The following is a 17,848-nucleotide window of genomic DNA, read 5'->3' as shown; positions in this document are numbered from 1 at the left end:
CACCGAGATCCGGCTGCTTGACGTATGTCTTTTAATTCAATTGTTTTCTTCATCCAAGCCCACATTGACCGGACTAAAAATTTCTTTTGTTTTATATCGTTATATCTGCTTGGCACGATATGGAGCTCAAATATTTAATATTAATGTACTAAGTTCATTTTTAAAGAAAATGTACTAAATTGAACTTAAAATAATAGAAAAATTCTAGTAACAAGTTCTTCTCAAAACAATCAACTTCTTTAAAAAATAATCAGTAAATCATTAAATTTGAATCAAGTGAACATAACTCACTATAATTTTGTATTTAATTTTTTTAAATTAACTCTTGCACTAATTGCGGTAATGATATTTTCATTTTATGTGCTTACTATCTGAACCGGCTAACTTCGTACTTCCTAACAGTAAAGTGAGAGTTGAACAATAAAAAAGTAGGTTTCCATTTGGAAAAAATGATTTATGATAATTTTTTAATCGCGCAATTCCATGACAGCTACGACCAAAGTTAAATGGCATTAGAACAATTGAATCTTTGAAATAGAGAGCCCTATGTCTTCTCTTTATGATGCAGTGGCTGTGGTAATCGCTAAATTTGATGTTTAGGCTATTCAAATTTTTTTGACAGACAGTTTTTTCTTAAAAATTGTAAATATTTTTTTTTCTCAAAAACGGTTAATGTTAAGTATAGAGTGTTTGACATCAAAATTCATAAAATGTTAGAGAGAATTTAAGTATGTAGTATAAAATGGGGGTACCTATTTAATATAAGAAAGTTGCTATCAACTTCCGGTATTTCCGCAAGTGCCGCCATCTTGAAAACATTTTTCATGGATAGATCTCGTTGTGAAACAATCATATACCGGGTGTTGCATCATTGAGCGGGACATAGGAAACCCCATGTAAATTTTAATGGGGTCAATTATTGGCTTCCCTAATTATTTTAGAGAATAATTCTATTTAGGTTTATTGAAGAGCAATAAAACCCGCATTCAAAAGAATAACTTTAGATATTTTTGATTAGCCCGTTTACGAGTTATCGCCGATTTCTTTTTAAATAGTTCTCCTTTCTTATGGCCCTGTATTTACTTATGAGCACCATCAGTCAAGGTAAAAGATAACTGTCAAATGAAGTTGTCATTTCAGAAATTTATCTATTTAGTACTTTATTATTATTATTAAAAACTTATACCTACAAGAAAAAGTATTGATGATTAAATGGTATTATCAAGGAAATAGTTATCAAAAGGTGTCGGGCATGTTTACTGCTCTGTATCCGAATAGACCGATACCTGGAAAATCTACAATCGCAAGGAATATCCAGAGATTTGAGACCAAAGGTACCCTAATAAATAACTGCAGATGTGAAGCAAGGCAGGAACAAAGAGAAGATGCAAGAAATGATACCGACTTGGAAGTTTTATTGTGCATGAAGAGAACGATGGGAAGATCAGCACAAGGAAACTTGAGGATGAAATAGGAATAGATCAAACTACAGCGTTTCGAATTTTGAAACGACATAAATACTATTCCTTCAAATATGAAAAGCACCAAGAGCTACGAGATGGGGACGGAATACGGCGGCAGGCGTTTTGTTTTGATATGATGGAAAGAGCAAACACGGATAGGGAATTTTTAAAAAACATGTTTCACTGATGAATGAACGTTTACCTTAAATATTGAACCCAATGTTCAAAATTATCGATATTGGAACAAAGAAAATCAACACAGGTTTGTCGAAACAAGGACGCAATATCTACAGAAAGTAAATGTTTGGGCAGGGATATTCGGACACAATATTATCGGGCCATTATTTCTTACGCGAAATTTAAATGCAGAATATGATTTGGAACTACTCGAAAATCATATTCTACCTGCTTTACATGATGCCGCTAGGGAAAATCAGGAAGTTTGGTACCAAATGGATGGCTGCCCGGCACATAGTACCCTGGCTGTTCGGGAATATTTAGACAATAGTTTTAACGGAAACGTTATTGGCCTAAATGATACAGTAAATTGGTCAGCAAGGTCTCCTAATATTTCGCCAAATGATTTCTTTCTCTGGGGCCATTTAAATAACAGGATATACAAAGATAAAAAAATACCCAAATCTAGACGAGTTAAAAAATGCTATTTCTGCCGAGTGCAATAGAAGTTGAGTTTACCAACTATTAGCGAATGTAAGAAGAGAATTTTATGATCGCCTGGGTTATTATCTAGCAGTCGATGGAGGAATATTTGAACATCTTAAATCCTAAAGTTCTAACAATTTAGTAGTACCTAAATTAATAAGTTATTGAATATTGTAATAATGCTATAATTAACCTTGTAATTGATTACTTTATTTTACTTTAATTCATATTAATTTGTATTTATAAATACATCTTTAAAATTTCCGATGTAGGAATGAGTTTTCAATAATAGTAAAGCCATAGTAAAGCACTAAATAGGTGATTTCTGAAATGACAACTTCATTTGACAGTTATCTTTTACCTTGACTGGTGCTCAAGTAAATACAGGGCCATAAGAAAGCAGAAATATTTAAAAAGAAATCGGCGATAACTCGTAAACGAGCTAATCAAAAATATCTAAAGTTATTCTTTTGAATGTGGGTTTTAGTGCTCTTCAATAAACCTAAATATAATTATTCTCTAAAATAATTAGGGAAATCAATAATTGGCCCCATTAAAATTTACATGGGATTTCTATATCCCGTCCGACGATGCAACACCCGGTATACAAAAACCTACGATGTAGATATGCATTTTCGCTAGAAACTTCTAATGCACGTTCATACCAAGTATACTGACAGGAATTTCACGAGAGTTTCTCATATTATATTCTTTCATTCACATCATTACATCATTTCGTATTACATTATTGTGATACGGATGACTCAACGACATTGGTTCAATGAGTTATCCGTACCACAGTCTAAAAAGATTGAGACCAATCAATTTGACATTTGGCATTTTCTACGAAAACTGGAAGAGATAGGTAAAAGAATGGTATAATACAATTTGATAGACAATTAAATTGTATATCTGATTCTCCTAAAATATACAGGGTGGTCCGAACTGTATTCCGGAAACTTCGGCGGCATATTCTGCAGATTAAAGTAAGTAAAAAAGTTCGTATAAATGTATGTCCAAAAATGCTTAGTTTCGGAGATACAGGTTGTAGAAATTTCATTTTTATTTCGAGATTCTTTCCAAATAATTTAAGAAGTAACGTCAATATATTTGGATGAAAATTGGTGTCTGGAAGTTTTTGAACATGAGAAATTTAATTTTCATGTCAATATTACTCCTACTTGTAGAGGGCGCCACCTACATATGCTTTAAAAAATATACATTTAAAAATAAACATTTTTTACATAAAAAAGGTCTCTTGGTAAAAATTGCTACGAGTAATGGTTCTAGAGATATTTGAAATTGAAATTATCAATACCTGTCATCATTGACAAATTAAACATGTTGACCAAATAGTTATTAGACTGAAATCTTAAATTTGAAATCTTTTTGTGCTAAAATTTCAACAGAAACCGTTATCATCATTTTTTCGCAGAAAAAATTATTATATTATTTAGAAGATGTTGTACTATTTTTTTAATATAATTTTGTGGAAAATCAACTTCTAACTTTTTGTTCTGTACTAAATTAAGTACAATAATACTAATAAGGCACAACAATCGCGACATCCCGTATAGTGCGTGCGAGTCGACTAATTAAGCATGCTAAGCTCACGCGCTACTGTTTCAATCAGATCGAAACAATGGATTTCGAATAATTGTTAACAAATTGTTTCGCACGCTAAATACCTGGGTGATTTCGATTTATAGCAAGAGAAACTAGTCAAGTTTAAGTATAAATTATTTCAAGTAGAGCTTCAACAAAGGTTTCAACCTTAACCTAGAGGAATTTGAAATTAAATTGTTAAGTAGTTACAGCATCGATGCAGTTATATTTATGTTTTGCAAAACTTGTGCAGAAAGATTTACATTTTTACAAGGCAACGGAGAAATTTTTGGTCAAATTGAAAGTATTATATTTTCGTTTTTTTAGCCCTATTTTCATGATTTTTTAGGAAGCTGTATATAGTTATAATATAAACTTTGATTCGTAAACTAATTTTTTTATAAACTTAGTATAGTATTTGGCATATTATGCAGGGTTAATCGAGGGTTTTTTTGCCTTAACTTTAAAACACCCTGTGCAATAATTTCGTGTGTAAATTTTCCTAAAATATAATTTTACGGTCAGAACCATGTCTCTTGAGCATTTTATTTTTTGGATCATGTCAATACATGCCTAGGTTAATTTTTAAAAGCGAAAGAAATTTGCCACCTACAATTTGCAATACTTATATATTTCAATTATCATTTCTGTTTAAAATTATTTTTGAATATGATAAGGTAGCTTTGGTGATTATTGTGAACTATATACTACTCTGACGTGAAATGGAAAAAGGCAGTAAGTGATTTTTTTTACGAAACCGCTATTTTCTTACAAACAGCATTAGCAGTAAGCGCTTTATCATTTGCAATAGGTTAGGACATGCTAGCTCAGTTTTAAGTGTGTCAAAATATTCATGGAATCTAGCAGTAAATGATAAAACTGCCTGTCATAATAACGCAAGTAGCAGTATCTAACTTTTATTTGACATACTTCCATATTATATATTTTAAGATTTTCAAATTTAAAAAAATATTCTATAGCAAAAGGTAGTAAATTGAATCATAATAAGATGCTGCTTTTTACCGAAAAAAACATCTGATTTCAAGTTATCAGGAATACTTGGCAAAAGACAGTAAGCGAATGTCTAAAAAGATACTGCTTTTTGAAACAATTGCAGGCCCTATAACAATAGTCACTTCATAGGAAGTGTAGATTTCCAAAAACTTATTATGCTTCCGACTAAAACAACTAAAATATTCTGGACATATAATGAGGAAAAGTCCGGACAATATGGAAAGACTCATAATTCAAGGCAAGGTGGAGGGACGTAGACCACGTGGCCGCTCTCCAACTCTCTAGATAGACCAGATCACGACTAGCTGTAGCAAGCCAATGCACGATGTCATCGAGATGACAAAAGATAGAGGCGCATGGAGAAAAATCATCCATGATGTTACGCTGACCACTATACTCCCTAATGGGGGTCAGGACTGAAGAGAGAGATTATGCTTCCTCGCATACCGGGGAGAAAAAAACGTGTTTTACAAGACGCACTGTAGCATTTCACCAAGAATTCGCCACAATCGAAGACAAGTCCTCAAAGAATAACAAAAAGCATATTTCTGTTTTATGGAACGAGGCACTTGCCGGTAGGAAGGCAGAAGAGATAGCATCTACGTTTTACAAGTCACTTCTTGAAGAAGGAGATGTGGAACACAGTGGTGACGCTAGAACTTTTTTTGGGGGGGAGGACAAGCAATTTTCCCAACTTCCTACTTTTTTTTAGAGGCCATGATACATGTAATAATGTATCGTGATAGGAATAAAAACCCTAGTTTAAAAAAAATTGTTTTATTAATTTAAAACTTAAATTTAACATTATTGAACATTATAACATGCACAAATAATTATTGTTATGACAACTCTAGAATTAAAATAAAATCGTACCATCCTTTTTAGGATTTAGACGTCGCGTTGTCATGACTAATTTCCCAACTCAAAAAAAAAAAATGTTTAAAATAACTTACTGAATACATTATTAATTTCTGACAACTTTCTGGACATTTCCGGATGGTTTGGTCCATATCTATGACCGCAATGATCCACTCCCAAAAAATGCCCAACCAGTAAATTCCAATCATCCCTTTTCAACTCCGGAAATATGCTTTTTTTGACTCCATTATCCACTGTATCCAGATCCCACACATCAAACGATGGATTGATATTTTCTTAAAACTATGCTTTAGGTATGAGCAAAGATCCGCTTATTAGATGCGAGGGCTGGGATGGGGGGAAGGTAATTGCATCGCCAGCAGAACACCACACTGGCGGTAGTTTTATTTTTATTTTTGCTGACCTGGTCAATAATATTGTCTTCGTTTATTTCTGATGTAGCAAAATTCGAACCGGCGTCAATAAATGTCGGAAGACTGCCTGTGGTCAGTGCTTTAAGCCTTTGCATTGTTGTTGTTGGTGGGTCAGCAATAAATTTATACAATCTCGAAGACTCTGGGTGATTTAATAAGGTATCTTTTATGATTGGTAACTTGTTCTGGAAAGGTAAAGGATTCTCTCTGTCTTTGTAAACAGTAAAGTCATATCTGAGTGCATCTACTATTAATAAAATTACTTTGGAGGTAGGTTTTAAGCAAGTATTCAAAGCCTCGTTACGAAACTCACTAAATACCTCGTTTCCTTTAATAAAACAACTTTCTTCATCGTTTGAATCACAGAAATGCTCAAGTTTTGAACTGCAAGTAGCATTATTGTCTTGTACTGTCCTGGTCAATAAAAACCCACGAGAAAACAGCAAAATAGCAGAGACAACTAAGTAACAAAACCAGACGAACGTTATCACATATTTTAATTTCTTTTTCATCTTAAAAAGATTGTTTTAAAGTCTTATTGTCTTATTTAAAAATGTTCATATTTATATTTACGTGACTAATTTTTGAGGTTAGCTCTTTAAAACTGGTGTATTTTGAGTTGCCTATAAACAAAGTTCAAGAATATGAATTTTTTTCCAGGACAAATTTATTGAAGATAATGCGCTCAATGCAAGAAAAATATTATCGCATGGAATATCGATATAAAAGAATATTTATTGAATGCAATGTTGCAAAACAAAGAGTTTTTATCGGTTAAAAAACATTTGTCAAAGTTCAAGCACGAGAATCCGTAGTAAATATCAGTGCGGATCCCTTTTATTTTAATCTCGGCATGAATTCATTCATGATAGTCCATATAAATTAGAAATGCATCAAGTTGCCTGTGCCTTTGTGTTGTATATTTTGTTTTATTCGAATGTCAGTGCAATTAACGAAAAGTAAGCATGGTTTTAAAAAAAATGTAAAATTGTTCCATTTTGTTGTAAGATTTTCGCAAAACAACGTACCTATACAAGGTGACCAAGCGTTCTTGCATTCTACTTGATATATTATCAACTCAATCTTTTATAAAATGTGTAAGCAATAGTATTTATTTCAAATATATTTCTACCCTTCAAGTTCTAGTTTTTGATATTTGTTTTGGGTTGTTTCTCAGGTAATTTTTTATCAATTTTAAATGATGTATTATTTTATTTGTTAAAATAATTAATAATATGCTTTCTTCTAAAACTATGTTTGAAGTTTGAATCCATATAACGTGTTTTTTTTAATATGTGCGGTTTTTACCAGGATGTTTATATTTCTTTAGTATTTTGACTATGATCTGTTTTTGAAGCGATGGAGACAACTTGATAAGAAAACATGGAGGATTCTTCTTTAGCATGCCAAAAACTCTTTCAGCTGGCAAAAATGAAACTGTATGTTTATCTTTGCATCATATAAATACACCATCAAGAGTTTTAGTTGATCTAAAATTGAAAGGACATCATTTTCTGACCGAAAGAAATTTAGGAACAGGTATTTTTTCATTAACCTTTAAGAAAAAATATAAAAAAAACGGTCCAACCTTATATAATAGTTCTATTACTCTGTTTTTTTTTAATTTTCTTGGGATTTAGGTTCGGGAAAACTCTGATTAAGTTTTCATTTGGGTTTTCATATTTTTATTTCATTTTTAAAGGAAATAACCAAACGTTTCGGCCAACATTACAGCCTTCATCAGTGTAGCTAGTGTCAAAACTGATGAAGGCTGTAATGTTGGCCGAAACGTTTGGTTATTTCCTTTAAAAATGAAATAAAAATATGAAAACCCAAATGAAAACTTAATCAGAGTTTTCCCGAACCTAAATCCCAAGAAAATTAAAAAAAAACAGAATATTTAATTACAAGGTTCAAGAATAATAAATTTTCCAAGAGTTCTATTACTTATAGTTCTCGTACTTCTAGTACCTTAACTTTGTTCTACATTCTGAAAATACCGTATGGTCGAAAAAAAACGGCGTCCAGTTGGTTGGGAATCTTCATTTTCATAACCATTGCTGACGCCGTTTTTTTTCAATCATACGGCATATTGTTACGCTCGGTAAAAGTGCCAATCATGTGTCTATATAAAAGTAGATCAATTTTAAATAAGAATATATTATTATAATTTTTATCTGCTGATAATGGTTCTGTCTTTTGTCACATTTTTACTGTTTCACGCTTTTTTGTAGAACACACATGTTTTAACATGCACGTTCCAGACTTTGATTTAATTGAACCACAATACGTCAGTATCAAAATCCAGGTTCTTGACGGTAATCAGGTACAATCAGCTCACAATCAGGATCCTATCCTGATGTACCCCAAGGAAAGTTGTAAAATATTTCTTGAAACTGACAGGGCAATGTACAAACCTGGCGATTTGGTTAAAATAAGAGTGTTGTGTTTGAATGAGAGATTTTTACCCGGTAATTCCCAGGTATAGAAAGCTATTTTTTTCTAATACTAATAACGTTTTTTGTATAAAAACTTTGATTGTACCTTCTGATCGAAAGAATGACATCTAGTTGGTTTTGAAATAAAAAAAACAGTCACTGACATTCTCTATGTAAATTTATATATAAAATGACAGCGATCTTCATTTCAAAGTCAAGTCTGACGGCGTTTTTTTTTGATCCTATGGTATTTATAGAAAGAAAATTTAACGGGGTAAAAAAATGGCTGAATTAGTGTGATTAGTCACAGAAATACTTATCCCGCCATTTATTTACTCCTATATCACCATTTAATCACATTTAAAATAGCTGAATATTTAGGTCTACTATCGTGACGTCACTGGGGCCTACTTTGAAACGCAAATAGGCCTGTATTTCACTTAGTCCCGCATCGATATTGAAACTTTTTAAGCAATTAAATATTATCTTTCTATGTTTATTATACATTTAAATATATATGAACTTCTATCAATTTTTATGAAATAAGAAATATGAAAATTTATGTCCAATTTTATAAAAAAATTAGATATCCGAAATCAAGATAAGAAATCCCATGGATGTTGGTGTTTTTGTCTGGAATAATATATCTCTAGACCACGGATTGGTCAACTTGGAATATCCTCTGGTTGAAGAAGCGTTAATAGTAAGTAAACTTTTGAAAAGTACTATCTAAAAATTCAACTTCTAATAATAGTAGCCTGTCTGTTTCTAGCTATCCAACAAAAAAATATTATAACACAATTTTTTCAAAAGTTAAGTCCGTTATTATTATTATTTAGTTTATTATTATAAAATATGTATTCTTGATAATCTCAGATAAAATATAAACCTTCATAAAAAATGTTTATAATGTATGTATATGACCTTAACCGTAACATAATATACAGTACCGGCCAAAAATGGAGAAACTTTTAATATTTTTACTGTATCAAAATACAGTTTACTCTCTGCACATAAAAAAAATCATAATTGAGAAGTATCATTCGGGAATTAAACAAATTGATATTGTTAGACAAAAAAAGTGTTGTTTGCAAACAGATTATTTTGTATAGAAATCGTGGGACAACTGCCAGTATACCCAAGCCCGGAAGACCCAAAAAATCAACTTTGGCGACAGATAAAATAATAAGAAGATATTCACTTAGAAATCCATTTTGCACTGCGGAAGATATAAGGAACGAATATCCCTTTATTTCAATATCTGTAAGGTCCATTAGACGGCGTCTGAAACAGGCACAACTTAATGCCAGAAGACCTGCCCGAAAGCCGTTTATTTCTAAGAAAAGAGGCAGGCCCGACTACAATTTGTATTGGAACATGCAAATTGGACATACAAGCAGTGGAAAATGTACTTGGTCGGATGAAAGCAAGTATAATTTGGTTCGGATGGTATTAGGTGGGTGAAACGTCCTGCCAATGAGAGATTCAATCCTCAGCACACCTTAACCACTATAATAATAAAGGCTTTTTTTCCAAAAAATCTTGTGTGTATTTTTATGAGACAGTTATCCTATGTATAAATATATAGCGCTTTATAAACCTTTTCGTTCTTGTAAAACGGCAGTAAATAAATTTAAAAAGTTTCTCCACTTTTGGCCGGTACTGTATATCTTAGAAATTAATTATTTTTGAAAGATTCACAGTAAAAATATTTTCCTGAAGTGATAGTGACACTTGTGTTTGTCACTTTAATTCACTAATTGGTATAGATACTAATTGGTGAGTACCAATAGTTTTTTGTTCCAAGTTTATGAAGTTTGAATTTCAATACTCTCTTGAATTCAAGAGAATATTTTTGAATTGAAAATGAAATAGAATTTTCCCAAATTAAAAAAGTCTCCTAAAATACCCAATTTTCGTTCATCCTGTATAAGAAAATATCTTGTCATACGGAAATATCTTTTAGAACATCGAAATAAATCTATAGTCTGTTCAACGAGGGGATGCCTGATAGTGACAGTTGTGTCTGCCACTGTCAGGCATTCACCATTTTAATTCAAAGGCAAATTGTATTTTCTGTCATTTTTTTTGGATGTCATCTGTCAAAATCTTCCCAGATTCATTGGACAGACTATACCTGTTTTTAGAGACGATAATTTTGGATAGTTCTTATAATTTTTTTTCTTATTGTAGGGAAAATGGAAAATAGAGGTGGATAAATTAATGAAAACCTTCGAAGTTGCCAAATATGTAGTGCCAAGGTTCAAAATCGACCTGATCCATCCCAAATCCGTATTTTACAAAACAAATTCGATAAATATTACCGTTTGCGCTAAATATTCTTACAACAAACCAGTTGCGGGTACTGCTTTTGTAAAAATCCACGATTCTGTGAACCATATGAAAGTGTTAAATATTTTGCAAGAGGTGAGAAAAAATCTGCTGTTTGTAGTACAGGGAGAGTCTTAAATAAGTGCAAATACTATTTTTAGAGGTTAATTATTATTTCGACCCCACAAACACGATTTTGAGGTTTTTTGTGAAATTTTTTTGAAAATTTAAATTTTCCTAGTTAAAAAACATTATTTCTTGATAATATGGCAACACAGGTAGTAGATTAAATTTACATGAAAGAAAACCGAGAAAAGATCCAGTGGTTCTCAAAATCTAAGCAAAATATTTTTTTTGGAAATTTTCAAAGTTAACTCGGTTATTTTTGATTTATTTGAAAAACGTTTCGAACAAGAGAAAATATGTTTCTTTTATCGAGATCCACCATGCAGCCCTGAAAATTTTGCACTTACTTAAGACTCACCCTGTATATATTTTTCCTCGTGTTTTCGCTTAGTGGATTTACCTCACAATAATTCGTATTCAGAAAATATTATAACGTCATAATTTACATAGTTTTGAGGATGTAAGGATACCCTGCATTTAGAAATATTTGATTATGTGTTAGGACCCTAAATAATTTATACAGGGTGTCCAAAAAATGCAAGAACAAATTTCAGATTCCTCGTCAAAAAATATGAAAAAAAAATCTTTTCTATTTTTCTAATTCTTAACATTTTTGTAGATGGACAATGGATGTGCCTACTTCGATATCAGTAAATACGAACTAAACTTGAGCGATATAAGTAAAAAATTCTCTTTGGCGGACCCTAGAATTTTTCTTCATATTACGGCCACAGTTACTGAGCAAGGAACAACAAAAATGGACATTGTTACCGGAAAATCGGAAATCCATGTAAAGGTAATTTAATTGCGAAACAAGGAAAAAAAGAACGTGTAATATTTTCCGTTTTTTGCTCATTTTTTACTTAATCTTAACACAATTTTTGTTAAAATATGTTAGATAAAATATTTTTCAATAAATAACAGACCTACTGTTACTCTTAGGGCTATACTCTGAAAATCCAAAGCAGCCCTATATTCATCCCTGGAGTACCTTACGAAGGGCAAATGAAACTGATCAACGCAATCACTGATATCAGTGGCGAAGTGATCCAACTTTGCTACAATCTAGCAATAAAGAAAAGTTGGAACTACTTTAAGAATGAAGAATGTAGGAACTACACTGTTCCAGAAGATGGGATTATTCCTTTTAAATTATGGCCACTAAAAAATAGTGTTCTTCATATACATTTAGATGTAAGTTTGTATAATTTACATGATGTGCAATAAGTTACTAAATCATACATAAAATAGTTTTATTTAAAAAATGTTTTATGAATAGCATTACAATAGCATTACAATAGCATTACAATAGCATTACAATAGCATTACAATAGCATTATAATATCATTACAATAGCAATACAATAACAATAAATAACAATAAATAACAATAAATAACAATAAATAACAATACAATAACAATACAATAACAATACAATAACAATACAATAACAATACAATAACAATACAATAACAATACAATAACAATACAATAACAATACAATAACCATACAATAACCATACAATAACCATACAATAACCATACAATAACAATACAATAACAATACAATAAAAGTACAATATAATTACAATAACAGTACAATAAAAGTACAAAAAAGTACAATAACAGTACAATATCAATAAAATAAAAATACTATTACAACACAATAAAAATAAAATTACAAGACAATAACAATTTTCTTTTTTAAGGCAAATTCTATCAACAACACTAACATCGAGGACAGTTTTCTAGCTGTTAGACTCTACAGTCCCACTTCTAGTTACATTTACATTGAAAGGGACACGAATATCAACAAAACTTGCGATACACCGTTTCAGTATAAAATTTTATATACCACTGACCATTTCAAAGAAGGAGAAAATATTACTTTTTATTATATGGTAAGACTGTCATAGATTATAGATATAGTATACAAATAAAATTTGCATTATATGGGATGTTTTTATTAATGATTTTTGATTTTTGCTTGAAAATAACCAGAAATAGTTTTAACTTAACTAACGTGGCTTTCAAGTCAAATTTCACATTGGGTGGTTGGATTTTAAATATAAATATATTAATAACAAAATCCCATATAATACAAACTTCAATGTAACACTCTGTATATGTTATTTATTGTAAAACTATATTGTAGGTAAAAATAAATTCAGAAATAAATAAATTAAAGAAAATAAAACACACTGTCAGAAAGCACAATGCAATAAGCTCAGAAGATAGTAAAAGTTTTTTAGGAAATGAACACAGATTTGTCAAGTTTGGATCGAGTGTAGATCAGTTTGTTATAAAAATAAAAATGGAGAAAATTGTTTACAAATTCCAAATTTTGGTGTATTATATTACTAAAGATGGCGAAACAGTAGCAGCTAGTAGAACACAAGAAGTAAAACCCTGTTCTTACAAGGTATGTGAAAAATGAAACTAAAAAATAATAAAAAAAAATTAATAAAAAAAATAAATAAATAATAAAAAAAAGAAAAAAAAGTTAAAAAAAAAGAAAATAAAGGTTGATTAAATTTTTTTGTATTTTTTTTAAATTAGGTAGATGCTTATTGGAACGAAAATCAGCTAGTTCCGGGCAAATCAGCTACTCTAACTATAAAGTCAGACAAACAGGCTCTGTGCGCTGTTACAGCTACAGATAAAGCTACTAAATTCATATCTTCCAGCCAATCACAAAATCTCAATTGGGATAACGTCATTAAAACGATGTCTCACCATAAAGATGGCGCTAGATCTTCTAGGACAAGCTGTATATCGAATAATAAAAAAATACTAGGTGAGTAATATAGAGTCTTTACAGAGTGATAGAGCTTATTTAAAGTTTGAAAAGTTTTTTGTATACACGAAGTAAAATTATCAAAAACTAAATTAATAGCATTAACTACCGTATGAAAAAAAAAACGGCGTCAAGGACGGCTGAGGAAAGAAAATCGATGATAATTTTGATGAGGTTACTAATTTGTTTTCTAAAAAAAATCATTTACTAAAAATTGATATAAAACTTGTCAAAAACTAATTATATAAATACTTACAAATCTATTTCCAAAAAAATATTTTTTCTCGAAGAAGCAATTTTACTCAATACAGGGTGGTTCGAACTGTATTCCGGAAACTTCGGCAGCATATTCTGCAGATAAAAATAAGTAAAAATGTTCGTATAGATGTATGTCCAAAAATGCTTAGTTTCGGTGATACAGGGTGTAGAAGTTTCATTTTTATTTCGATTTTGTCCAAATAATTTCTGCAGTAACGTCAAAATTTTGATTAAAATTGGTGTCTGGGAGTTTTTTGACATGAAAAATTTGATTTTGATGTCAATATGTCTCCTACTAGTAGAGGGCGCCACCTACATATTTTTAACTGGTTTGAAGAGTAATAACTTTTCGTCCGTACCTGTATAAAACTACTGAGTAAAAAAACATACATTTACGATGCTTTTTACGTAAAAAAGGTCTCTTGGTAAAAATCGCTAAGAGTAATGGTTCTCGAGATATTTGGAATCGAAATTATCAATACCTGTCATCACTGACATAATTAAGCATGTTGACTAAATAGTTATTAAACTGAAATCATAAACATGAAATCTATTTGTGCCAAAAGTTCAACAGAAATTGTTTAATCATGATTAATTTAAAAAATAAAAATTTATTATTTCAGTCAAATAGCTATACTCAACGTGTGCTTATTTTTTGTCAATAATGACATGTATTGACTATTTCCATTCTAAATATATTGAGAATGGTTGCTCGTTTTTCACCAAGAGACATTTTTTACGTAAAAAGTCATGGAAATGTATATTTTTTCAGTCAGTAGTTCTATACCGGTACGGACGAAAAGTCGTTAATCTTCAAAACAGTTAAAACACATGTAGGTGGCGCCCCCTACAAAGAGGAGTCATTTTGACTTCAAAATCAAATTTCTCGTGTCACAAAACTCCCAGACACCAATTTTCATCGAAATATTGACGTTACTTAGAAATATTTGGAAAAAATCGAAATAAAAATTAAACTTCTACACCCCGTATCTCCGAAATTCAGCATTTTAGGACATACATTTATACGAACTTTTTTACTTATTTTCATCTACAGAATATGCAGCTGAAGTTTCCGGAATACAGTTCGGACCTCCCTGTATATTGAATAAAATTATCAAATAATAAGTTCATAGAATGATTTTATTTTTTTGCATTAACTTATTTTATATAATATAACAGATATTTTTTTAGCATTACATCATTCTGCCAATTCAACCTCTATGAGGAATAAAAGACATGTTTTTACATTCTCAGAGGATTATGATTCTTACGATGTTTTGAATGTAAGTGAGAAAGTTTTATTATCTTAATGAGAATTCTGTATCGATTTTTGGATTATTCGTACCTACAGGGTGGCTCATTAGTGCGAGCAAAGTGGTTAAAAACTGCAGTGAATTTAAGTTTATTATTGGTTAGAGCTATGCTTTTCTATTATGGTTAACACAGTAAATTTTTATCAAAACCGTCTAATGGTTTTTAAACCACAAACATCCTGTATAAAACAAAATACTTCTAGGATATACATAAACATGCAACATTTATATAGAACTTTTTTTCATATCTTTGTAAACAACCACGGTATTGAACTTTCGTTGACTAATGGGCCACCCTGTATATTATGAAATAGCATAGTGAATAGCGAATGAAAAATCCTCACAATTCTTACAAGTTTTTTTAAAAATCCGCATTTCTCTAGAAATTTGGAGTGATTACTATATCCAATTTGAAGATAGTCACAAAGCCTTGTTACAGCGGTAAGAAATAATAAAATTAACGCAAAAAATTACAAAGTTATTATGGAAAGACATTTTTTCGTTTTAGGTCCCTTGTTTACCGACGCCAATGAAGGTATTTTAAATTTTCTTTCTATTAATTATAACTAAATATAAACAAAACTTTTTTAAAGCCGAATTCATGACTGATCAGTACAATAATGACATCGATGAAACGTCAGAAGTGACAGTTCGCACATATTTTCCCGAAAATTGGTTGTGGGAGTTTGTTCCAGTGGAGTAAGTGTCTAATGATATACAGGATGTTTAAAGTTAAACTCTTTAGGAATAGGGTCTACTATTACGACTGTATACCTTATCTATTAACAAGCATTTTTTATAGAAATTCTACACAAATACATCGAGACCTACCACATTCTATAACGACCTGGACAACCAACGTTTATTGTATTTCGTCAAAAGATGGCGTGTCGTTCGCTCCCCAGACAGAAGTGATCAGTATCCAACCGTTTTTCATTCAAGTCATCACACCGTACTCCATTAAAAAAGACGAAAATTTCTACTTGCCCATCAATGTTTTCAATTATCTCAACTACTCCTTCCCCGTAAGTATATCTTGAAGTATTTTTTAGTTTTTAACTATTAGGTTATTAACCCGTATAGTAATCATAAAGTTTTGTAATGAAACCAACTTTGAATGCCGATATACATCCAAAACCAAAAAGACATCCAAAAAATGACAGAAAATGTATATTTTACTTCAGAATTTAAATGACACACACATCTGTCACTGTCAGGGTCTGTTAAACAATTTTTATAAAGAATTTGGTCTATCAAATTCCAAAGTTCGCTTAATAATAAAATTATTTAGTTGTACGAAGTATTTCATCTTAATTTTAATATCAAACAGTCAAATAATAGAGTGTGATCAAATAAAAGCGGTGTCATAGTGAGTCTAGAAATAACAATATAGTTCAAATTGTACTAAAATTAGTTATTTATTACAGAAACTTTTGAATTAATGTATACTGTGTACACACTGCTGTTCTTTATTGGAAGAAAGATATGCGAATCATAGTCTGAGAAATTATGATAAATGGGGTTAAGAGATATAATAGGTTGATTTTTGAAACTATAAATATACAAACTAATCAATGTATATCGTTAGTCCACCTTTTATACGTGTCTATAAGAGCAAAGTTTATACAAAATAAGGATAGCACAGCTTTCTGAATTATATACTTTTTGTAATCATATTGTTCATTTACTCCAGATTAGGGTTTCTATAAGACTGACGGGCAATCTTCAACTGACCAATCCACATTCGTTTCTGAGTACTTCCTACTGTCTCAAGGAAAGCAGTACCTTAACTCATAACTACCAGATATCCGGTACAGAAGTTGGTATAGCTCACGTGACTGTCTCCGTTGAAACGGATAATCAGTATGCGTTACCATGTGGTCCAGATACTATAGTTTCAAAAAGGTAGGCTAGTAAGTTCTGTCCATTGAGAAAATATAACATTTCGACAAACAACATAAAAATATTACAGAAAAATAATCTACTTTTGAATTTAAATAACAGACAAAACTCACTGTACACAACAGACAGCAGTCACTTATGTCACTGATATAATTTATACTGTGTATACCCTCTGCTGTTTTTATTTAAATAAAGATATGTGTATCATTGTCTAAGAAATTATGATAAATGAAGTTTAGGATATAATAGTCTGATTCTTCACTACAGAATTTTCTGCATGAGCTAACGCATTTAAAAAATACAATTTATTATGGAAAAATGTTACATAGATATAGAATAAAACTCTTTAAAATGAAATTATTTTTCTCTAAGTATAAAGCTGAGTTAACTTTTTGATGCTAGGGTTAATCTTAATGTGGCGTGCTTTGTTTACTACCACATATATCTTGAAATTATGCCAATGCCATTGTGAAATTTTAAAAATAGACTATATATAATAAGTCCGTGGTCAAATCAAACTGTAAACAAACATAAGGGTTTGTTTACATTTTGCATGTATATGTTTGGCCAAAACTAATCAATAAATATTGTTAATCTCTCCCTTAGACGTGTCTATGAGAGCAAAGTTTATGCAACATTAGGATAG

At 30.8% G+C, this 17,848-nt stretch overlaps 2 protein-coding genes across 2 annotated transcripts; one reads left to right on the top strand and one right to left on the bottom strand.

Moving 5' to 3' along the window:
* Nucleotides 1-5,913: 5,913 nt before the first annotated feature.
* On the bottom strand, nucleotides 5,914-6,620 carry LOC115881819 (GPI ethanolamine phosphate transferase 3-like). Its single transcript, XM_030899488.1, has 2 exons — nucleotides 6,611-6,620; nucleotides 5,914-6,549 (listed from the first exon to the last, which is right to left on the bottom strand). Exon 2 carries the CDS (start codon nucleotides 6,547-6,549, stop codon nucleotides 5,914-5,916), a length of 636 nt encoding a protein of 211 aa, XP_030755348.1. The 5' UTR covers nucleotides 6,611-6,620.
* Nucleotides 6,621-6,754: 134 nt separating this feature from the next.
* On the top strand, nucleotides 6,755-17,209 carry LOC115881818 (murinoglobulin-2-like). Its single transcript, XM_030899486.1, has 16 exons — nucleotides 6,755-6,996; nucleotides 7,395-7,576; nucleotides 8,272-8,519; nucleotides 9,062-9,178; nucleotides 10,669-10,902; nucleotides 11,552-11,728; nucleotides 11,875-12,126; nucleotides 12,642-12,833; nucleotides 13,088-13,354; nucleotides 13,492-13,729; nucleotides 15,179-15,270; nucleotides 15,684-15,741; nucleotides 15,809-15,835; nucleotides 15,894-15,999; nucleotides 16,103-16,325; nucleotides 16,994-17,209. Exons 1-16 carry the CDS (start codon nucleotides 6,926-6,928, stop codon nucleotides 17,207-17,209), a joined length of 2,700 nt encoding a protein of 899 aa, XP_030755346.1. The 5' UTR covers nucleotides 6,755-6,925.
* Nucleotides 17,210-17,848: the final 639 nt, after the last annotated feature.

The sequence above is a fragment of the Sitophilus oryzae genome, unplaced genomic scaffold (genome assembly GCF_002938485.1).
Source record: "Sitophilus oryzae breed Bouriz unplaced genomic scaffold, Soryzae_2.0 scaffold_1742_pilon_pilon, whole genome shotgun sequence".
NCBI lineage: Eukaryota > Metazoa > Arthropoda > Insecta > Coleoptera > Curculionidae > Sitophilus > Sitophilus oryzae.
The sequence above is the reverse complement of the archived record's forward strand: the minus strand, read 5'-3'. Positions and strand labels throughout refer to the sequence as shown.

What these genes read in the sequence shown, in the direction of transcription:
- LOC115881819 (XM_030899488.1), bottom strand. Translation starts at nt 6,549, where the DNA reads ATGAAAAAGAAATTAAAATATGTGATAACGTTCGTCTGGTTTTGTTAC.
- LOC115881818 (XM_030899486.1), top strand. Translation starts at nt 6,926, where the DNA reads ATGCATCAAGTTGCCTGTGCCTTTGTGTTGTATATTTTGTTTTATTCG. An exon ending in TGGTTGAAGAAGCGTTAATA is followed by an intron (nt 9,179 to 10,668) that starts GTAAGTAAACTT and finishes TTCTTATTGTAG; the next exon opens with GGAAAATGGAAAATAGAGGT. An exon ending in ATATTACTTTTTATTATATG is followed by an intron (nt 12,834 to 13,087) that starts GTAAGACTGTCA and finishes ACTATATTGTAG; the next exon opens with GTAAAAATAAATTCAGAAAT.